The sequence below is a fragment of the Chenopodium album genome, chromosome 27, assembly GCF_948465745.1.
Source record: "Chenopodium album chromosome 27, dcCheAlbu1.1, whole genome shotgun sequence".
Taxonomy (NCBI): Eukaryota; Viridiplantae; Streptophyta; class Magnoliopsida; order Caryophyllales; family Amaranthaceae; genus Chenopodium; species Chenopodium album.
In genome coordinates, this window is record NC_137860.1 from 5006316 (window position 1) to 5028862 (window position 22547).

At 36.2% G+C, this 22547-nt stretch overlaps 1 protein-coding gene across 1 annotated transcript; it reads right to left on the bottom strand.

Annotated features, from left to right (window-relative positions):
- Positions 1 to 150: 150 nt before the first annotated feature.
- LOC145619130 (protein CNGC15b-like) lies at positions 151 to 3553 on the bottom strand. The gene is made up of 6 exons (XM_081673733.1): positions 2846 to 3553; positions 2459 to 2671; positions 1767 to 2059; positions 1529 to 1640; positions 1143 to 1379; positions 151 to 1044 (listed from the first exon to the last, which is right to left on the bottom strand). The coding sequence occupies exons 1-6, from the start codon at positions 3443 to 3445 to the stop codon at positions 346 to 348; spliced, it is 2154 nt and encodes a 717-aa protein (XP_081529859.1). The 5' UTR covers positions 3446 to 3553; the 3' UTR covers positions 151 to 345.
- Positions 3554 to 22547: the final 18994 nt, after the last annotated feature.

Genomic DNA, 22547 nt, shown 5'->3' on the forward strand with positions numbered 1-22547 from the left:
AAGTTAGTTGACATTTACTACTTCTAGTCTGTTTGAGCACACGAGAAAAAAATTTAGATCAGACAACATTTATTCTTAATACAAATTTGAAATTTAGTGCCTTGTGAATTTTTTATCAATACAAATATACCTTTGTGCACATGTAGTGTATGTATGGATTAGTAGTCCACACCAGATATAGTGTGGTGTATCATTCTTCTTGAAAGTCCAATAATTCTTGTACAACTTTCTTTCTAATACTTTTGTAACTAATTAAACTAATTGCTATATATAATTAATGGTAGAAAAGAATAATCAAGTGTTAATGAGAAGCAATGAATAATGTACAAACAGCTAAATAGATGTTTAGTCCTCATCAACAGAGAAATCAGGTTCAGCTGGCTTCTGCAATGCACCAATACTCGAATCCATACTCGAGTGCTTCTTACCAGCCTTCCTATTATTTGATGCTAGTCGCTTAGCATATAAAGAGTACCCTGATCCACTGACATCATAATCTTCACTACTTAACTGCTCTTGATCATGCTCATATGTCAACATGTCTTTGTGAGCTTTACACTCATAAGCATTATGTCGTCGTTTCTTCTGCCTTCGCCATGCTGCCTGTATAAAACAGGCAGCCCACAGTCTCCAGTGATGGGAGTAGAATCGGAATTTATGTCTTAGTTGCTTGCTGTGCAACTTTCTGAACTGTGCAGCCACAAACTTTAAGTCTTCTGCTTTCAGAGCGAAGGCTTCCACCTCTGAGATGGCCTTGACTGTTCGAGTTGATGATGGAAGGATCACACTAGGCCTTGGGTCTAGAGCCCATGTTAAGAGCTCCTCGCCACAGAAGTCACCTGGTCCAATCTTGCATGAGTTGAAGAAGCCTGTTCGGCCTCCATTCGTGGTGTATGAATCCAAATGACCTCGGATTATGAAGAGCATCTCGTTCACAGGGTCTCCCTCCCTTACAAGAAACGTGCCTTCCGTGCATAAGGCAGGCTTCAGCCTCTCACATATCGCGTCTAGCATCCTTTCTTCCATTTGATCAAATAATGGGACCTGTATTTTGGAAAAAAATAAAAAATACTTGTCAATCCTCTTTGCTGTGATTACTTTCTATTTCTGTATACTATGAATAATGTTCGTTGTAAACTTACTCGACGGACTAAATCAAGACAGAGATGACGTTTAATGTCCCTACGTAGATCCATGGGAAGGCCTTGGAGAAGAGCTTCCTCGTCGACCCCTCTTGTAGCCACCCATTTGTACTGATCATATCTCCTTACAGACTGCTTCAGCTCTGGAGGCAGCTGTCTGTGATGCATCCATTGTTCTGTATCAGTTCTCCTGATCCTCCACTCTTCCAATCGGACTGTAGTTGATTGCAAATATGTCTGCAATTACAGAACATGGGAACATTCACTCTTAAATTCTTTGGTACTAAATTCGTCTCTAAATACTAGGCCACTAAAGTCAAAACTTATACTTCGTATGTACTAAGCTGACACAGTGGCCTATTATGACAGGGTGCTAAGCTGCTAACCTGCATGTTACCAATAAGGAGGGCAAATAAGACCAATCCGAGGGTTGCAGCTATGATCGCAAAAACTATTTCACCAATAGAGGTGCTTGTTGAAAGATCCTGCCCAAGAGAACTGCACATAATGATTCGAAAACTGATCAGAACATTAACAATTGAGATTTGAAAAGGCAATATGCTATAAAAGCTTAAACAAGCATGTCAATTGTTTGGCCTTAACACATTATCTCCAATGTATTACCTCAAGTTTTTCAAACCCCACCAAAGACAGTAGAAGTATTTGTTGATGAAAGGTGAAGAGGTAACCCCAGTAGTCACGGCCTCACCATAAATTCCGAAAGTGTAACTGTTTTTATCAGGATCACATACTTTTGTTATATTGCTCATTTTAAACCAATTCTCTCTGCCTGCATCCTGAACTCTCCTACAATCAAAGAATTTGTATAGACACCTCTCGCTCTCGAGGCTGCAAGCATGCTTCCAGCATGCCTCTTCTCGCTCTATTGACAGCAGATACCAGCAAGCTCCTAAAACCTACAAATATCACGAAGATTGTACTTGCTCGCTTAATTTACATGTCTATCCGCCTTTTATGATATTGAAGAAAATCATTAATCATAAACTAAAGTATTTGTACATACATGAAAGTAATACAAGTAATAACAATGTAACACTTTCTTTATGAAATCTAACCATTGAAAACAAGATAACACAATTATTTCATGATCATGAGCATAATTTTGCTCTATATCATTTATGTTCTGTCAAATGATTGAAGTTCAGAGAATCCTAGTTAGACAATAGAAAATACAGTAAAATACAATCAGAAGCACCAATTATTATGCAACAAAAGTGATTTAATATTTAATTGCACCCTACTAAAATTAGATAATAAAATAAATACAGAGATCTGTCACTATGTCAGACACTTACATGGCTTGCCATAATGAAGAGCATGAGATTGTAAGCAGCACCAGCCCAAGCAGTCTCAGTAACCACACCAGTAGCCTTAACAATTTGAGACGAAAGTGGAAATATCAGGAACAATCGCGGTAAGTATTGAAAAATCAGGATAAACCGTAACACATTTTTCGTGTTCATCATCATCGATCCACTTAGGTTCGGAATCACTCCCCATATCAACACCTAAACAAAAAAAAAAAAAAAAGAAAATCAAAAACCATGTTTGTTAGAAATTTTGGGTATATATTTGCTATATTAAGTACTAAAAGGTTATGTTGTCACATACTATGTAAAGTATCGTTATATTGTCCAAGCTTTAAAATGCTCGAAAATTATTTAGGAAATTAGGGAGTGAACCTGAGGAAGAGGCAGAGCAGCAATGAGCTCAATGAAGAACCAATTCTTCAAATATCCAACAGCAATCTTCTTAGGATCAACAACAAGCTCACCCCTTCCAAAAACACGAGAAGAAGGGGCAATATATGCAGTCCGAAATCTAAAATAAATCTGAACAACATAAAAAACATCAGCCATTGTCCGTATTACAGTAAGAGCAATCTCCAACTTCATCTCAATCTCGATGCACATAATGTCTCCTTTTACAGCAGGCAAGAAGAAAAACAACGGGTCGACGAATAACGAAACCAAACACGCTATAAGAAACACTTTATTCCATCTGTTAATCGTTTTTCCTCTAGGATCATGTATCTTTCTCTTAACCCTTTCGTAGTCTTCAGAGAAGACTCTCGAAAGAACCTTAGTTCTCAACGATAACGGCGATGACAGTGATGATGATGATGATGATGGTATCTTAGTTCCATCAATAGTGTACTTCTGTTTCACTTGTAATAAGTTGGTTCTGTTTTCTCTGTTTCCTGCTGCTGCTGATGGTGTTGCTGTTGCTGTTGTTTCGAGTTCGTCGCGAAACCTTACAGATCTTGATTTGGTATACTCCATTTGTTTGTTTATCTGGCTTAATAGCCAGATGAAGAATAGTGTAAATGGAAGTTAGAAGATGTGGGATAGATATGAGTTGTTATATAAAGAGTTTCCATAAGTAAGGGAAAAAAGTGAGAGACGCAGGAAAAGAAAAGTGTGAATTTGATCAATATTATTAATAATTCATTGTATTTTTTTTCACGGGTTTATTAGTTTGACAACTGGAGTTGTAGAGGATGATTTAAAGAGGCAGACAAATATAATTGTATTTTATTATTATAAAATTTATTACATATATCATACTGAGTATAAAAAACTATGTATACGGATTGTAAATTCTATAATAGTTATCTTTAAAATTACTACGAGTACCATTTTACTTAATTTTTATTGGTCAATTTTTTTTTGTTGGTCAAATTTTTTTGAGGGTTGTTAAATAGCGCCCTCGAATATCTAACTAACGCCCGCAAAATAAAATTAAATTACATATTTATCCTTATAATAACGATTATAAAAATAATTAATTTTATCTCATTTACCGTTCTCTCTAGTGGTCAACGGCCACCAATGCTCATCGAACAACCACCCCTTCCACCATGAGTTTCAAAATTAAAGAAATTTTTTAAATTTTGCAAAATCAAATTCATTAGATCTTATGGACAACGACAAAATACAAGAAACACAACCTTAGACGCTCGCTGAAGGGTCATCGAACCGTACGAAATCAGTACGTTGCGATAATTTTTTTAAAAAAATTCAAAACCTAGGAAACGCCTAGTTTTTTAGAATACCCTAGGCTGAAATGCCTAGTTTTTTCGTTTCAACCTAGGGTATTCTAAAAAAACTAGGCGTTTTAGCCTAGGCTATTCTAAAAAACTAGGCGTTTCAGCCTAGGCTATTCTAAAAAACTAGGCGTTTCAGCCTAGGATATTCTAAAAAACTAAACGTTTCACCTCAAACGCCGAGATTTTTCATACAACCACACGGTTGATCACACGAACTAGGCGTTTTAGCCTAGGATGTGCGAAAAATTTAGGCGTTTGCCGCGAATTCAAAAAATTAAAAAAACACACATTTTTCTCCGCCGGCGACCGACTTCCCTTTGTCCTTACTTCTCATAACCGCGGGTGTGTAAATCGTGAAACCGGAGGTAAGGAGTTGTTGGTTAAAAGAGGAGGAGGAGGAGGTGGTGGTGGTGGGTAGTATGAAGAGGGGGGTAAATTGAGAGGGTAAATTTGTAATTTTAGTTTATTTTGCGGGCGTTAGTTAGATATTCGAGGGCGAAGTTTAGCTTTCCACTTTATTAAAAATGATTTTTCTTTCTTAAAAATTCACTTTTTTTGGAAATGGATTCTATGGATTTTTGAAAATTGTTTTTTTATTTTCATAATTTTTTTTTAAGAAAATCATTTTTTATTATCAACAATAAAATAAAGCAAAATCGACCAATGAAAATTAAATATACTGATTTATTTTTAATATATCCATTGTTACATGGAGAAGACACATAAAAATTAATAAGGATAAAAAGTGTGAGAGATCACAAAAACCATTCAGGACAGCGACAAAATTAGAACATAAACATGTATAGTAAAGATATATTGGATTTACATTGTAAAAACACAGAATGGGATGTTGGGATTTATAAAAAATAACATGCAATGTTTGTGAATTTTTCTTAAATTGTAATTATTGCAATGTATAAAAAAGGAGAAAATAAATGTTATAATACAGGCAAAGTAACCTTCTATAGGAGGGATTAATAAACTCATAAGGCACACAACTCTTACATGGTTACTTAAATACTGAGTAATAAAACAAAACTATTGTAACATAAATTAGTATAATATATAGGTGTAAAGTAAACCAATCCACACAATCCTAATTGAAATATAAAAAGTAGAGTTAGCAAGTATACAAAAGCAAGACAATGTGAGTTGAAGACTTTGTTACAACAAGGGTCATGTGAAGAACTGAAGCTCAAATAAACTAAAGTATTATGAAAAAGTTGTTTATTTTTTTCTACCAATGTGGAAATTTTTAGTTTAACGATTTCATAGGTTTGATTCTTGAGTAAGGAAAGTCTAAAGTCAAACAAAAGACTTTAAAAAGTAAACAGTATCAAAGTCTTACTAAGAACAAATTAGCATTATTAAGTTAATTAATTAGGGTAAAGATGGTGGGTTCTTATTATTTATTTATTTATTTCATACCAATGAAGTACAGTTTTGAGATGGGCATTGACTTAATGATGAACGTGCGCATTGAATCCACCAAGATGGGTGGATAATTTAGTGTTACGCTAGGAATCATTTCAATGTTTAACAAAGTTGTACAAAGGTTAGCTATTGGTTTAATCAAGTTCATGACATAACCCAACCTATTTAAAATAAGTACTCCTTAGTACTTGTATTATTCTATAAATGTTGGATAGAACACGGTTATCGAAATCTCATATGAATCTAATAATGTATTATACAAAGCTAAATGAGGACGAGCCTTGTAAATTTAAAGCATGAACTTCTAGGAGTTTTAGAGAGACCTATCATGCTTCATGCAATGTTTTTACACGTTGAGGGCATGCTTGGATTGAGGGAAATGTAATAAAAGTTAAAATTAAGCAAAGTGAATGTGAAAATAAGGAAGAAGGAGATAGTGATGGTGTGATTGTAACTTGTAAGGATATTATGTAGTGATGGTGTGGTATGAGGTGAAGAAAGAGGAATCAATATCCTCATTTTGGGGGTAATAGTTACACTAGGGGGAGGTTGGGTAAATATTACTCTCATTATGAGAGTAATACGTAGTAATTCCTCCATTTCTCTCTTTTCCTCATGTATATTACCCCTTTAATTTATTACCTCCAATCCAAGCATGCCTCGAGGCAAGAACTTTCTATAATCGTTGGATAAAATGCGGTTATCGAAATTTCATATGAATCTAATGAATGTATTATCCAAAGCTAAATGAGGACGAGCCTTGTAAATTTAAAGCAGGAACTTTTAGGAGTTTAAGAGAGACCTATCATGCATTCATGCTTCATGCAGGGTTTTTACACTTTGAGGGGTGTAGAAATCCGAGCTATTTACTCAAATTTCAGGTTTTGTGATGATTTGATTGAATGTTTGTCTCTCTCTCACTAGCAAAAATGAAGGATGTTCTTTATGTATTTACTACAAAAGAGACGCTCAAATCGCTTAGGGATTAGCAAACCTAAGAAGGTTACAATATATACAAGAGGCAAGCCACAAACAAGCTAACACCCAGGCTGCACAAAAGATAAAAAGAACAGCTGTACATGAAGACAGGGAAGTTGTTTCCCGTTTCTTAGTTTTCCATGAAATCAAACTTCCTCCCAAGAAAACACAATAACCTATTAGAGATCGGCTTGAGAAGACACAAGATCCGTTGTCTGCATCACTATATGCAATGACTCTTAGGGAGGAGTTGTTGGGATAAAACAGACCCCAATCTAAAGTACTTTACCACATGCAGGGCTGCTTACTAGTGAGGTTCTCATGGGCAGCTCATGAATTGACTTAATTGCTACACTAAGAATGAAATGTCTGGTCTGCTTAAGTTAAGATAGAGAAGTTTCACTATCAAGCTTCTATATCTCTTAGGATCAGTCATGATTTCTCCTTCATGAATAGATAATTTGACATGCTTTGGAAAAGGTGCTGTAACAGGTCTACAATCACTGAGACCAGTGTAATCAACCACATATTTCCTCTGATTCAACAGTGTTCCTTTGCAAGTGCTGGAAACTTCCAAACCAAGAAAATACCTCATCTCTCCCAGATCTTTGATGATGAATTGCTCATTTAGTTGCTCCTTTAGAACAGATATGTAACTCTAATCATCTCCTATGATGAGAAGGTCATCAACATAGACCAAGACTATGGCTTGTTTACCATCCTACATTCTTGAGAACATGCTATAGTCTCTAGTTGCTTGACTGGAATTTCTCTCCTTTAGAAACTTTGTAAGTTCCTTATTCCATTGTCGATAAGCTTGTTTGAGCCCATATAAACTCCTTTTGAGCTTATGAACCTTTCTAGTAGGAGCCTTTGTATAACCATGAGGTGGCTTCAAATAGATCTCTTCATCAATAAAGTCATGCAAAAAAGCATTATTGATGTCAAGTTGGTGTAGCTTTCAATTTGGGATTGTGGCAAGGGCAATCATAATTCTCACGGTAGCAAACTTTGCCACTAGTGACAAAGTGTGTTTGTAATAATCCTTTCCTTTCAATTGCTTGTCCCCTCGAGCTACTAATCTTGCTTTCAGTTTCACTACCTTCCCATTCCTGTCATATTTAACCTTATAGACCGTACCCATTTTGAGTCTAAGGCCTTTTTATTAGGTATGTCAACTCTGAAAATACCCAAGTTTTATTTCTTTTTACGGCATTGAGCTCCTCTTGCATTGCTTCTTTCCACTCTTTGCTCAAAGATGCTTGAGAATAACCATTTGGCTCTGAAATCTTCATTACTGTAGGGAATAATATCAAGCATCCCAAACTTGAACTCTACTGTGATCATACACTTAAGCATGGTGGCGTCCAAAGGGAAGGAAACGAGAGCAAAAGAATCACCAACAAGTTTTAATTAGGAACTTGTAAACCGTTCACAGGGTGAAGGTTACACTCCTTCACGATCCAAGAGATCGCTAACTCCATAGTGGTCTGGAACCATGACTGGATATTCGGGGATGAAGCCATGAAGGTACGAATCCAATCTAAAAGAGTGAAAACCCGAATATGAAGCAAAACACAGTTGCATTATCTATAACTGAAGCTGAATATGTGGCAGCAGCACCATGTTGTTCACAAGTCCTCTGGATAAAGCAATAGGTTAGAGATTTTGGTATTATATTTAAGTGCATACCTATTTATTGTGATAATACAAGTGTTATATGTATTTCTAAGGATCCAGTTCAACACTCAAAGATAAAACACATCCACATTAGGCATCACTTTCTAAAAGATAATGTGGAGCAAGGGAATATCAAGTTAGAATTTTGTCAAACTGAAAATTAAATTACAGATATTCTGACCAAGCCCTTGAACAGAGAAAGATTTGAGAAATTGAGACTGGAACTTAGGATGATCAAGCTGAATTGATTACTTCTGAAGTTCCAAGATATGGAAAAGTCGAAAATAATGTAAATAAAGCAAAAAGAGCATTTAGCACAATTATGATGTGCTAAACATAGCTAAAGTGCACCGTTGTTGATCACTGGAGGTTAGTTCACTATACACTTAATTTCGTAAGTAAGTATTAATGTACATTGCACATGTGTAGAAAGCGTGTTCCAATTGCATGTTTTATTTTCAGAAATTTTTTTTTGAAATTAAAATAATTTGCTGGAAAGAAAAGGATTTTGGTGAATTCATCCTGCAAAATTGGATTTGGAAAATTAATTGAATTTGTTCAATTAATGATTGAACAGTGAAAACCCCTTAAATCCAACACATCGCTTCATTTATTATAAAATTCATCTCCACCCACCTTACATCATCACTGTTAAATCAAAATTACTCACTGTGAAAAATTTCTACACCCTTCCTAAAACCCTCAAGAGATAACCATGGCCATCATTAATTCCATTAGCTTTTCCGAAAACTCTCAAAACACTCATCACACTGAATAGGAAAAGGTCTCCTCACTTCCTATAGTAACCTTCAACAAAACACAAACTGAACCCACCTCATCATCCAACATGCAAAACACTAAGCCCATTGAAACAGAGAACTTAACTTCCGAGTTGATTGTTCAAAAATTGCAAGAATGGAAGGAAAAGAGAGGACAAAAGAAGACTTTGGAAGAACACATAAAGGAAGTTGAGAATTTATCTCAAAAGTTGGAGGATTTCGAGAAAGAAGATTCTGAGAAGGAGGACGAGGAGGATATCGCTGATCAAGCTGATGAACTTGAATCACAAGCAGGGAGGTATGTTGTTGGTCATAGAATTGATGTAGCATGGTGTAGGAAGGCTAGGTTCCTAGAATTTCTTGATTTGATTAAGTTACAAGGATGGGAATACTTGTTGACTAAAGCATCTGACAATTTCATGTATCCAATTGCAATGACTGAGTTCTGTCAAAATTTTCAAGCGAAATTGGGGGTAATTTCGAGTGAAGTTGATGGTGTAAAAATTGTATTTAATGTTGAAACCCTAGGCAAAATTCTGAGCACTCCAATGGAGGGGTATGAGACTTACATTAAAGGGAAGTCGAGTGTTAAGGTTGGAAATTACTTGATTGGGGACATTGTTGAAGTCTTGGGAGGAAAAAGGGGGAAGAGCATAATGAGTCATAATGATCTTAGCCCTATGAACAAGCTGTTGTTCAACCTTGTCAAGAAAACCATCTTGCCTAGAACCTATAAGAAAGGTGAAGCATGTCTGATGGACATAGCTGTGATATTCTGTCTGTCTAGGAAGATGAAGGTCAATTTCCCCTGCCCTCATGTACCAACACTTAGCACATTGTGTCCCTGGGAAGACTAAGGTGGGATATGGAGCTATTCTGTCTACTGTCTTTTAGAGTCTTGGAGTTGTCTTGAAAGGGAAGTATGGGGGTTTGGATGAGAAGCCAGAGAATGTGATGAATGAAGAAACTCTGCAGGGAATCAGTTTGGAGGTGGTCAATGGGAAAATTCAAAAAATAGAGAAGGGAGAGGGAAAAAAAGAAAAAGGAACAGGAAAGAGAAAAGAGAAAGAGGTGGCTGAGCAGCCTGTGAGAAAAAGCAGGAGGCTGTCTGCAAGCTCTTTCCCTCAAACCAGTTTGGAGAAACCCTTGGAGCTGGATGCTGATGAGGGAGTGCTTAATGGACAAGTTGCAGAACTGACAGATAGGATGGAGAGAGCTGAGAGGCAGTTGAAGGAGTCAGTTGGAAAGGTTCAGGTTTTGAAGCCAGAGAAGCTTATGTAGCAGCAGGACAAGGCTCTGAAGGAACAGAAGGAGGAGTTCCAACAGAAGTTGTAGAGTCTCGAGGACAAACTGGAAGCTCTTGCTGCACAACAGAAGGAAGAAAGCAAACAGATTTTGGACCTACTTCAAAATTAGCCAGCCTACTTTGCAAGCTTTCCTATTTAGCCCACCCTATCTATATTTGCAGTCATGAACAATTTCAGTTTCCGTTTTGGTTTTTGAACAATTAATTTTGGTTTGTAATATTTTGAATTGTTCATCAGGATGATTAATCTTTTGGTTTTTAATGCATATTTGGAGCTGCCTATACATGTGTGTATTTGTATGTTATGAAAGCTTATGCAGGGAAGTGGAACTTGTAGGAGTTTATAGGTACTACGCAGCGGAAATAATATGAATCATATTCAATAAAGTACCTAATCCCAAGAATCACATGCATAACACACAAGACACATAATCATACCTTTGAAGCGTGAATTCCACGTAGCTATTCGGCAGGCAAATCAGGGAGAGAATAGAGCCCCAAGTGTTGCTCCTCTACTTAGTCCACGAGATTCGAACGAGTCGTTCACCAATACTAGATTGGTCGAGTGATTGAGGAAAACCGCGATCACCACCTTTTCGGACAACCAACCACCGCACAAACCACCACCACCACGAGACACCACCGGCGCCGAGGAGGAGGAGAGAGCCGTGAGAGAGAGGACTTTAAAAGGGGTTGGGTTTCGTGTTTGCTAATTCGGGTTTGATCAAAAGATCAGTAAATTGCATACATGCAAACCTAGGCACCTAGTCTATTTATAATCTCATTATAATTAGACTAGGGCACGAAACCCAAAAGCCTCTTAATCCTCCATATGGCCGGCCACCTAGAGTGATGAGGCCTAGATGGGCCTCGTTCTCTAATGCTCGATCTAGCCCCTTTGTGTGACCTTATAGGATCTGTCCAATTGGGCTTTGGCCTATTTTACTAGTCTAAAGATCGTAAGTACCTCTAGCTATGGCAAAACGACGACCCAAATGTCCGGACTTAATTATCTCCATAATTTGATCCATTTATATATCTAGTTTTTGCACACGACGAAGACATAACTCCTTCAATCTCCCACTTGTCTGAAACAAGGGTGCAATATTCAAATTCCTTAAGTCAATGTGTCGATTTGATAATATGATTGCATCACATGTCGAGATCATATTAATCTACAAATAATTACTTGAAATCTGAGTTAGAATTACAAAACCAAATGATTACCGAGAAATGCATTTGAACGCGGCCACATATTTTTTGAATTCTCCCTCTTCAAGCGGCCATGATACATTTCCTAATTTAATAGGTAGACTCTATCCAATCTTGTGACAACAAGACTCCCACTCAACTTCTGAAATAACCGGGAAACACCCTTTATAATCTCCAGTTACGGGTAGACGTTTGAGTGTACCACAGTTACAACATCCATTGAATGAAATCATGTTCCACTCATGTCAAAGGAATCCACTAATATATACGGAAGCTCTATACTTGAACTTCAAAGTAGGTCAATAGTTCGATCATGCATCATTCATGCATATCCAAGTGATTGATCGAGCATCACTATGCCCCTATAACCCATGAAACTGCGCTATCCAATATAATCAATCTTACATGCTAGTCCATTTGTTGAAACCATTTATGCCCACTTTAATGATCTCGAATTAGGAACTTAAATAATTTATGAATTTTGTTCACCTGTGGGGTTTCAATTCACCAGGTCTTTAACCTGATGAGCCCATCAATTCATAATTATTTTGGACATTTTATTTAATTTCCAAAACCATAATTAAATAAGAGAAATAATAATTTCTGTTTTAAACATAATTCTGCAAATTGATGCATTTCTCATGTGACATGCTTTCTCAAAACATACACAACTTAAAATACATAATTTGCTTCAATCTAAGACTTAAATATGACTTTCATACCTTTGTCTATGGAAGGGGTTTAGTGATGTCTCACTCATAATGTAACTTTGCAGAACATGACCTCCCGCTGGTCAATGATCTCATAACTGAGGCGATATCTCATATCCATTTGTTTGGATTTGTGATGTGACCCTAGCTCCTTTGTTCTTGGGCAAAGGTGACCCTTAAGTCATATGACATTTTAATCCGAACTTCCTCTAAAACTATCCGACTATAGCTTAATACACATATTCTGACATTGAGCATGCAATAGTGTTCTGCTTTGAACTCTTCAAGCTCACTGTACTTCTCCATACTGACAAAATTATGCATCTAGATCAACTTCTAGAATCATCTTGTCTGTTTGGAAAAACTTGCATCCGTAAAACCTTTTGACAACTTGTTTAACTTTAACACCATAAACTAGAAAAATTCCTTTAACGCTTCTCAAGTATTCAAGGATATGTTCTTGGTAACTCTCCGTATGCTTATTCTGTATTTTCTTGAAACTTGCTACACATGCACAAGTCATATGTAACAACTTGCTTTGTACATTTCATGGCATATGTAATGGACCCTTTTGCAGAAGCATTAGGTACACTACCTTTACAACTCAACTTTACTAGCTTTTAAGGCACTGAGTTTTACTGAGTGTAAAACCATGAGACATAGGAAGAGATCCTCTATTAGAGTCTTGCATCTTGAACTTATCAAGAACCTTATCAATATAAGTATCTTGATTAGGTCCAGTCATCCTTCAAGATTCACTTTGTGGATTTTGATTCCCAATATATACTCAACATCTCCTAAGTCTTTCATATAGAAACAATCTTCCTAATCACTGCTTGACTCATTCAAGCATTGATATATCATTTCATATGAATTATATGTCAACTACATACTAGACTAAGAAGATCAATTGCTCCCACTAAACTTTTTGTCTCTACAAGATTCCTTTTCATTCTTCCAAGGTAATCAAACTGTTTGAATTCTTTATCGAAATGAATGTTCCAACTCCATGATGCTTACTTCAATCCATAAATGAATTTCTGAAGTTTGCAAAACTTTCTAGGAATTTCTCAATTTTAAAACTCTAAAGTTGTATCATATACATACCATCCATCAAGAACATTTCATGAAGGTGATTTTCATTTCCATAACTAGAATAATATATAGGCTTATATTGCTTAACAGGTTTGACCCTATTTGTGAAACTATCATGGACTAACACATCTTTACAGACATGGAGTCCATTATGGATTTCTTGGCTTTAAGCCACTTTCTGAGTTGGTACTTGTCCAAAGCTTGCTTATAGGTATAGATTCCAACCATTCCAATAGGATTAGAATCCACCTTGTACTAGAATTCCAACAAACTGTTTGTTTTGATCCTAAGTTGTGTATACAAGGGTAATTAATATAATATTACTGTCCCTTTATGTAGGAGACTTGGTTTGAGAAGTATTGTAGTGTATTTGGCCACTTTAAAGGCTTAATTGAGGTACGTTTGCGTACTTAAAATATTTATGGGTGATGTATTAGCATGCTAGGCTTGGCTAATTAAATTACAAGTAGTATCATGCTAAGATTTATGTTTGGAATTGTGGATTATTGATGTTGATGATTGAATTATGAAGCATGATTTATTTGTGATGGATTATGGATTGAAAAATTATATTTTGGCTGTTTGTATGAACCACACTTTTATTTGCGGCATGTTGGAATGCATGTTTAATTAGACTACATGTTTAATTTGGTTTGGAATATTGAAATGGAATTTATTTATGGTTCATATAATATTTATTGATGCTTTAAGCATGAGGAAAGAGCTATTTAAGTGTCTTTGTACACGAGGATTAAATTACATTTTGGTGCCTTAATGCACTTAAGGTGTTTCCAACACCGAGGGATAGTATTTGTGGCGCTTTATGCGTTTAAGGTGTCATTGACACCGAGGTAGATTTTAAAAGGGTTCAACATTAAATATTATGTGGTCACTAATAATTCAAGAATTAAATTGTTGTGTTTGATTGATTGAATGATTATGGTTTGAGAGTCATCACCAAGTCTAATAATCTGTAAATAACGTAACGTGAAAGAGATTACGGACCAAAACTCTTGGAACGTATGTACCTTGAGTATGAACATATGGGGGGAGTTATGGGGTTTTATATTCAACCATAACTTCTATTGGAGTACAAGACATTGTACATTCCTTTTTTTTATTATTATTATTATGCGCAGGAATTCCCCACCTATGAGTGGTTTTTATGCTGAAACGATTAGCTCTCGTGTCAGTAACCTCATTTATTGAGGGAGGTTAAGTGGAAAACCCGTTCGATACGTAATCTACGCTAAAAAAGTATTCAGTGGTCTAGTTGAAAAGTCTTGTTGAATGTTGTGTGTGCTTGTAAACAGGTGCATTGAGGTAAGTGTGTGTGGATAGGTGAAAGCATGTTAGTGTGTTTAAATACGCTTATGTACTCAGCTTTGCTGATTGTGTGTGTTTGTGTGTTATTGGCCTTGTCTTTACCTTGGCCCTATGATGACCCATTTTTAATGGAGAGTAGTGGAAACAAGTAGAGATAAGCTTTTCAGGTATTGAAGCATATTCATGACGGGGCATAAGTGAAGAGCGAACCATGCTAGTTTCTATTAGTTTATGATGTGTTTAATGTTTTGATTATTTCATATTGTGGTTACTAATGAGACTAACACAAAGGTTTTACGTATTTAAATGGTTTTAATTATGGCCTACAATGGTTCCAAGTTGTAGGTTGATTTTATTTCACTTTTGTTGACTTTACTTTTGTTTGGTTAACTTCTTAAGTTGACTTGTTTTGAATGGTTTTGAAATTAATCTTCCGCCATGTGTCTTTGATTATTGCCTTAGCCGTATTCACGATGGCAGTAGTGTATAAGAAATTCCTATTTCGTATTTTAAAAAGAGTAAAACGGGTATTTTTAAGGAAAGGAATTTCTAGGGTGTTACAATAGCATTGTGATTAAAAAAGAGAGGAAGAATCTTTATTTTAAGAAAAAAGAAAAAAAAACTATTTGTAAAATTTATTATTGTACACTCATATTGATTTATTATTATTCAAATTAGTATAAGTCTCGTGCAATGCACGATTTTTACAACATTTTATTATGAACTACATTTGCATATTATTAGACAAAAAATAATATTTAAAGTCTTATAAAAAATTACTACCATATACTTTAATACCCAATAAAAATGATAAAAAATATGTGAAAATATAGTAAAGCATATATTGAAGAAGTGAAGGTATTGTGTCAGTCCGGACTGACAAAAAACGGATTTTTGATATCCTCATCAATTAGCGGAATAATATCCTCTATTGACTGGATGATATCCTCTAATGACTAGATGATATCCTCTATTGACTGGATGATATCTTTTATATATTGGCTATATAATATCCTTTATTGACAGGATGTTATTTTTACTGGCTGATATCCTCTATTAGGTGGATGATATCCTCTATTGGCTGGATGATATTCTTTTTTGGCTGGATGATATTCTTTATTGGCCATATGATATCCTTTGTTGGCTATATGATATCCTCTATTAGATGGATATCATCTAACAAACTAATAGAGGATATCATCTAGCCTACAAATGATAGCCATCAGAGGATATATATCATCCAGCCTATAAATGATATAATCTAGGTAATAGGTGATATCATCCAGCTTATAGATGATATCATAAAATTAATAGAGGATATTATCTAAACTATGGATAATATCATGAAACCTATATAATAGAAGATATCTTTGAACTAATAGAGGATATCATGGAACTAATAGAGGATATCATATGGACAATGGATGATATCATCCACTTATAGAGGATATCATCCAACTTATAAAAGGATAGCATCCACCATATTATAGATTATATAATCAAGAAAATAGAATTTATTTTATAAAAATAATTAAAAGGTCAACAATGGTGGAATCACCATTAAAGGTCCTGTACTAAGCTCATGAGTATAACATAAAATACTCATTTCTCAACCAAAATACATGCATTTGTTATTAAAACGCTCACAATTCAACATACAATCATATAAAACAATCAATTTTGACAATTATACATCACATAAGAAAGCCCAAATCAATTTTTTGGGCTAAATTCGAAAAATCCCAGAATCTCAATCAATTATCAAGCCAATTCAAGCATAAATCATGAACAAATATAATCAATAATATTTATTTTCACTATCCTTACCATCCTCTTCAAATCTTCAATTCAAGCATGAATTATAAATAACTAAAATGGAGTAATTTGGTAGGAAGTTGAGGAGAGAGAAAATAGGGGTGGGTTAAAGGTGAGGGAGGAGAGAGAGAAAGTGAAGTAGGATTGAGTGAGAGTATTGTTGGTGGTGGCAAGGAGAAATGGGGGTATGAGAAGTTTGTAATGACTTACAAAAAACAATAGATGGACTGACAAACTATTTGGTCAGACTGGACTGACCCAATAAAAAAAATACTCCCTCCGTTACGATTTACTCGCAACAAAGGGGTCAATTGCGGACTCCTAGGCAAAATATCCTAAGTGTGATTATTGAAAAATAAGGGATGTGCTTAATATTAATCCAATCAAAAAAAATTAAAAAAAAACTTAACACCAAGCACCACGAACGGAGCCCAACACCAACTAGCGCACCACCACCCAGCGTCCCACCAACGAGCCCAGCACCACCACCACCTGCGAACCCAGCCCATAACCCCGAAACCCACCACCACCCACCCCGAAACCCACCACCACGGACCCAGACCCAGAACCCACCAACCTCCATCCACCCCGAAACGCACCACCCACCCCTGAACCCCAGACCTTCAACCCCGAACCCACTACAACCCACCACCACCCACCCCGAAACCCATAACCAACCCCAGACCAACAACCTCGAAACCCACCACCACGAACCCAGACTGCAACCCACCCCACCCACCCCGAAACCCAATTCCCACGAACCCAGATCCACCCCGATTTCGACCCAAAACCATGAATTTGACCTAGCCCCACCCACGATTTAGCCCCCAACCCCGATTTCGACCCAGTTCCCAGCACGAACCACGAACCATATACATACGAACCACCACCCAGCACGAACTACGAACCAGCACCACCACCTATCACCAATCACCTACCACGAAGCCCACGAACCACCCAGCGAACCTCAACTAATCCATGGAACTTAGAAAACAATCAGATCTGGAAAGTTAGCAAGAAAAGGAAGAGAGAGAAGGAAGAGATCGACAGCCCTGATTTCTGGGTAAATAGAGTACCTTGACAACCTCTGATTTCTGGGTAAATAGAGCAAGCAAAGGAAGAGAGTGAAAACAGAGGTGACTAAAACCAAGAGGATATGGACAGCGAGTTCCGGCGACAATAGCGATCGCCATGGTTGCGGTGGAGATCGAGGGAGTTGAACAGAGAGAGAAATTTCTGGGTAAATGGAGTGGAGTTGCGGTGGTAGTAGTGGTGGTGGTGGTGGTTGTCAATTAAGGGGATGATGAATTTAGATGGAAGGAGAATGATTTTGGTAGAAATGTTTAAGTTAATTAATGTTAGAGTTTAAATTAATAAGATAAAATCAGAACTTTAATTAGGGTGTTTAAGAAAAAAAGTAAGGATAATGTTGTAAAATCACACAAAAAACCTTACCATAAAAGGAAATAAATAAGTTTGTTGCAAGTAATGTGTAACGGCCATTTTTAGTAATTGTTGCGAGTAATTCGTAACGGAGGGAGTAGGTGAATTCTTTTTTTATTATTTTATTTTTAACAAGGCGGAAATTTTTTTTAATTACTCCCTCCGTCCCAAAAAGAACGACCCATTTGGGTTGATTACGCGGGTATTAAGGAAGTTAAGTAAAAAGAAGTAAAAGTATATTGGAAAGATAAATTTACATGGGGTTTGTAAAAAAATAGAGAGAGAGAGAGAGAGATTAATAAAATAACATGGAAAATCAAATTTTTATATGGGGAAGTTAATTTTGCACAAATATTGTAGCAAATTGGCGGGTGTTTTAATGCAAATAGGTCATTCTTTTTGGGATAAAGTTTTGGCCAAATGGGTCGTTCTTTTTGGGATGGAGGGAGTAGAAGATAACAATTGTCATCTCAAAGTTCGCGTACAAAGTTATAGATTGTAGATTCCCACTACTACAATGTTGATGCAGATCATGGAATGACTTTTGCTTACTTTTAGATTAGATAAATATTCCAAATAAATAAGTCAAGATATTCGCTTATCAAATATCAGCAGTACGTTTAATTTTATACTTGTATGATAGAGATATATACTTGGTAAGTTGCTTTATGCAATAATAAATAATTATGCAAACATACGAAGTACTAGTAAGTGTAACAATTATTACATAGATATAAATGGCTGGTCTCGATGATCCTAGCGATGATCAGGAGTCGAAGCTGCAGCAGGTCATACAGGGTGGGTGGCAGCTGGATCAGAAAGTGCAGCAGAAGGTAAAACAGCTGCAGCAGCCGCAGCCGCAGCCGCTGCAGAAGCAGGAGTCGCTGCTGGACAAGTTTGTGCAGGAATGGTGGGAGGTGGATAAGAGGCAGGAGCAGATGTTGAAGAAGATGTCCCTGCCGCCGCCGCGGAAGTTAGATCATTGGTACTCGAGGAAGTTGGGTAGTGGTTTCTCTTATAATAGTTCCGGAGGCCTTAGCATTTTTGTCCAAGGTAATTTAAACTATAGTAATTCTGGCCATAACGTTAATGGATCCGGCACACAGACTAATGGTGATGTGAAATCAAGGCCGTAGATTAGCAAGGGTAAAGAGCTCTATTGCACAGGGCCCTAGATTTTTTTTTTTTTTTTTTTTTTTCAGAAAAAAGAGGGCCTCAATTAAGAATTGAAAGACGTTTATGTTATGGGTGTGTAAGTTTGGATTGAATTTACTAATGAGATCGATATATAACTTTAACATTATATTCGGCGTTAGAGCATCTACAATGGATAGTTACAAATCTTGTAGCTTGAACTTGCCGCATTATTATTCTCAAATTACATCAGTTCAAGTTAATTACAACTTCCACCAATGAATTCACCTAAGCAACATCTTACATATATATATATAGCTCCACGTTACAATTGGCAATAGCCTATATATTAATATTAACCTAAAATAAAAGGCTTACATGTAAAATATTGACAAAGACATAGGCCATACTTCATTAATTAATATGAACATAATGTTGGGGTTGGAGTTGGCAAGTCCCACATGGTAAAAAGGAAGAGAAGTTTTCCTTATAAGTGAGTGCAAACTCTAATTATTATGAGTCCGTTTGAAAAAGGTGTTTAAAAACAAATCCTTACGATTAGGCCTAATTGCGCAAAGTAGACATTATCATACTGATGTGGAGTGGAGTGTGCGTGAGGCCCAACAAGGTGTGTGACTCAAACCCAACAAGTGATACCGGGTCACAAAAATCCCAACGAATTTGGAACAAATTTACACTTCGAGGTCTGAACAATTTAAAATCAATTTCCCAAAGTAATATCTATATACTATACTATTTATAGATTAACTAAAATATTTAATATTCATGTATTTTATTAAGATTAAATACATGAATATTGAGTTTCCCAAATTTTATCATATAATCTGATATATGTGATATATAATCAATACAATATATCAAGCTAAGTGATATAATGAGTTTCCCAAATATTAAGAAATAAAATTTTTGTTTATTATCTTGTATGGAACTCAATATAACATATACGTATTGAATATATAGATCTCTCATTTATCACTCAAGTTAAGGGTCTGTTCTCATTGACTGAATTCAGCTGAACTGAACTGAACTCAGTTGAACTGAACTAAACTGAACTCAGCTGAACTGAACTTAACTTAATTGAACTGAAATGAATATTTTATAAGAGAAGGAAATTAGGAGCTGAATTGAACTGAATTGAGCTGAACTGAATTGAACTGAACTGAACTCAGCTGAACTGAACTGAATTGAATTTCAACGTAAGAGAACAGGCCCTAAGTATACTATTCCTTAAAATATATATTTTATAATATTTAATATTCTATCTTTTTCATAAAATGTAATATATTATTAAGTAGAATATTACTAAAAAATATGGAGTCATACATATAATCTATAGAAAAGATAATTATATATTTTACCTCTCTCTATATAAAATCTATGTATTAAAATCTCTTACAATTTGGTAAAAGATTGACAAGTGATATTTTTTTTCCTACATCTAGTCAATAATAGATTATGATTAGCTAAAATTATAAGCATTCTTGACCATTTATTGAAGCTAATAAATTTTATAAATTAAATTATATTAGTACTAAGTGTGCATAAAAATGATTTTATTTATCTGTTGTATATAAATTTGCGTACTAGATATAAATAAATGCATATAAAAAATAATAATATAATTCATATATAGTGTATATATACCACCCTAACTATAAGAAAAACTATAGATTTTGGTACTAATTTTATATGTGTGTAGCCAACCATGATAGGGTTACTGTTATAGAAGTTACCCAGTTAGTGTTATAGTTTTTACTTTATTAGTGTTGTACTCCCTCTATCCTTTTTTTTACATTCCTGTTTGTAAAATTACACGGGAATTAAGAAACTAAGAATAAAACAAATAACAATAAAACAAAGGAAAAATTACTCCCATAAATCCCAACTTTGCCTCGTCCGCCCAAATTAATCCCTACTTTTGATTATTATCTACTGCACCCAACTTTAGGGGGTATTAATTTCTATTGCACCCAATTTACCTGAAACCGGTTAATCAGGTTAACATTTGTGAATTAATTTTTTTTGCACACGTGTCAATATGTAATTGGTTGGAAAAAAAAAAGAAAATAAAAAAAAATGAAAACAAAAAAAAAATTAATTTCCTAAAACTAATACAGCACTTGCCCCACCTCCACCACCGCACCACCACCATCAGCGCACACTCTCCCCTCACGCAGCCCAGCATCAAGCCACCACACGCACTCCCTTCACCCACCACAACCGAAAACCCATCACAGCCCCCTCACCAAATCGACCACCACAATGGCCGAAAATGGCCAACCACCACCGCACACCGCACGACTGTTTCCCCACCATAAAACAACCCCCTTCCCCAAAATCTACCACCAAAATTGGCCACAAATGGCTGAAATCAGTCGATAATGGGCCTGAGTGGTTGATTTCAACTCTTTATCGGCCGATTTCGGCCGTTGGTGGCTGATTTCGTTGCCGTTTTTGTAGTATTTCGAATGTTAGGGTTAAGGGTTAGGATTTGGGGGATTTTGAGTGGTTTGCAAGGTGATCGAAGAGGAAAGGGGAGGTGGTTTGCAAGGTTGTTGCTGGTGGTTGTGGTTGCAACGGGAAGTTGGTGGAGTTGCAGGGAAAGGGAAGCAAGGAGGTTGGTGGAGTACGTGTGTGAAGTGCGTAAGGGAAAGGGGAAGCGGGGAGGTGGGCTGGGAGGCGGCGATACGGAGGTGGGGAAGGGGAGGTAGTGCTACCGCCGGCTGATTGCGGGTGGCCGTGAGGGAAGGGATGTGGGGAGGAAGCAGAGAGGGAAGGGGGAGAAGGGAGGAGAGAGAAGGTGTTTTTTTTTTATTTTAATTTTTTAAACTTTATTTATTTTAATTTTAATTAAAATTTTAATTTTTTTTAAGCGAATCATATGCTGACACGTGTCTAGGTAACCTGCTACATCAGGTTGGGTGACCTGTTGGGTGCAATAGAAATTAATACCCCCTAAAGTTGGGTGCAATGGATAATAATCAAAAGTAGGAATTAATTTGGGCGGACGAGGCAAAGTTGGGATTTATGGGATCAATTTTTCCTAAAACAAAGGACAAATACACTTTAATAATCCCAACTATGGGTGATTTACCTACAATAATCTCAACTACCGTTTATTCTACAATAATCTCAACTATTAGGTCAGTTTTCCTCCAGCGGTCCCAAACCGGTCAACAAAAGTCAACAACCTATTATTGTAGGTTGTTTGACAGGTGTCATCGTGTGAGACTGTGAGTGGTTCTAAAAAAATACAAAAAAAAAACTAAAAAAAAAAAAAAAAAAACTGGCAGCCACCTCCACCTTCTGCCGCCCAAACACCACCTCCAGCCCTAACCACCACCTTCACCTCCTGCTGAATACCTAAATCGCACCACCTCCAGCCTTAACCACCACCTCCAC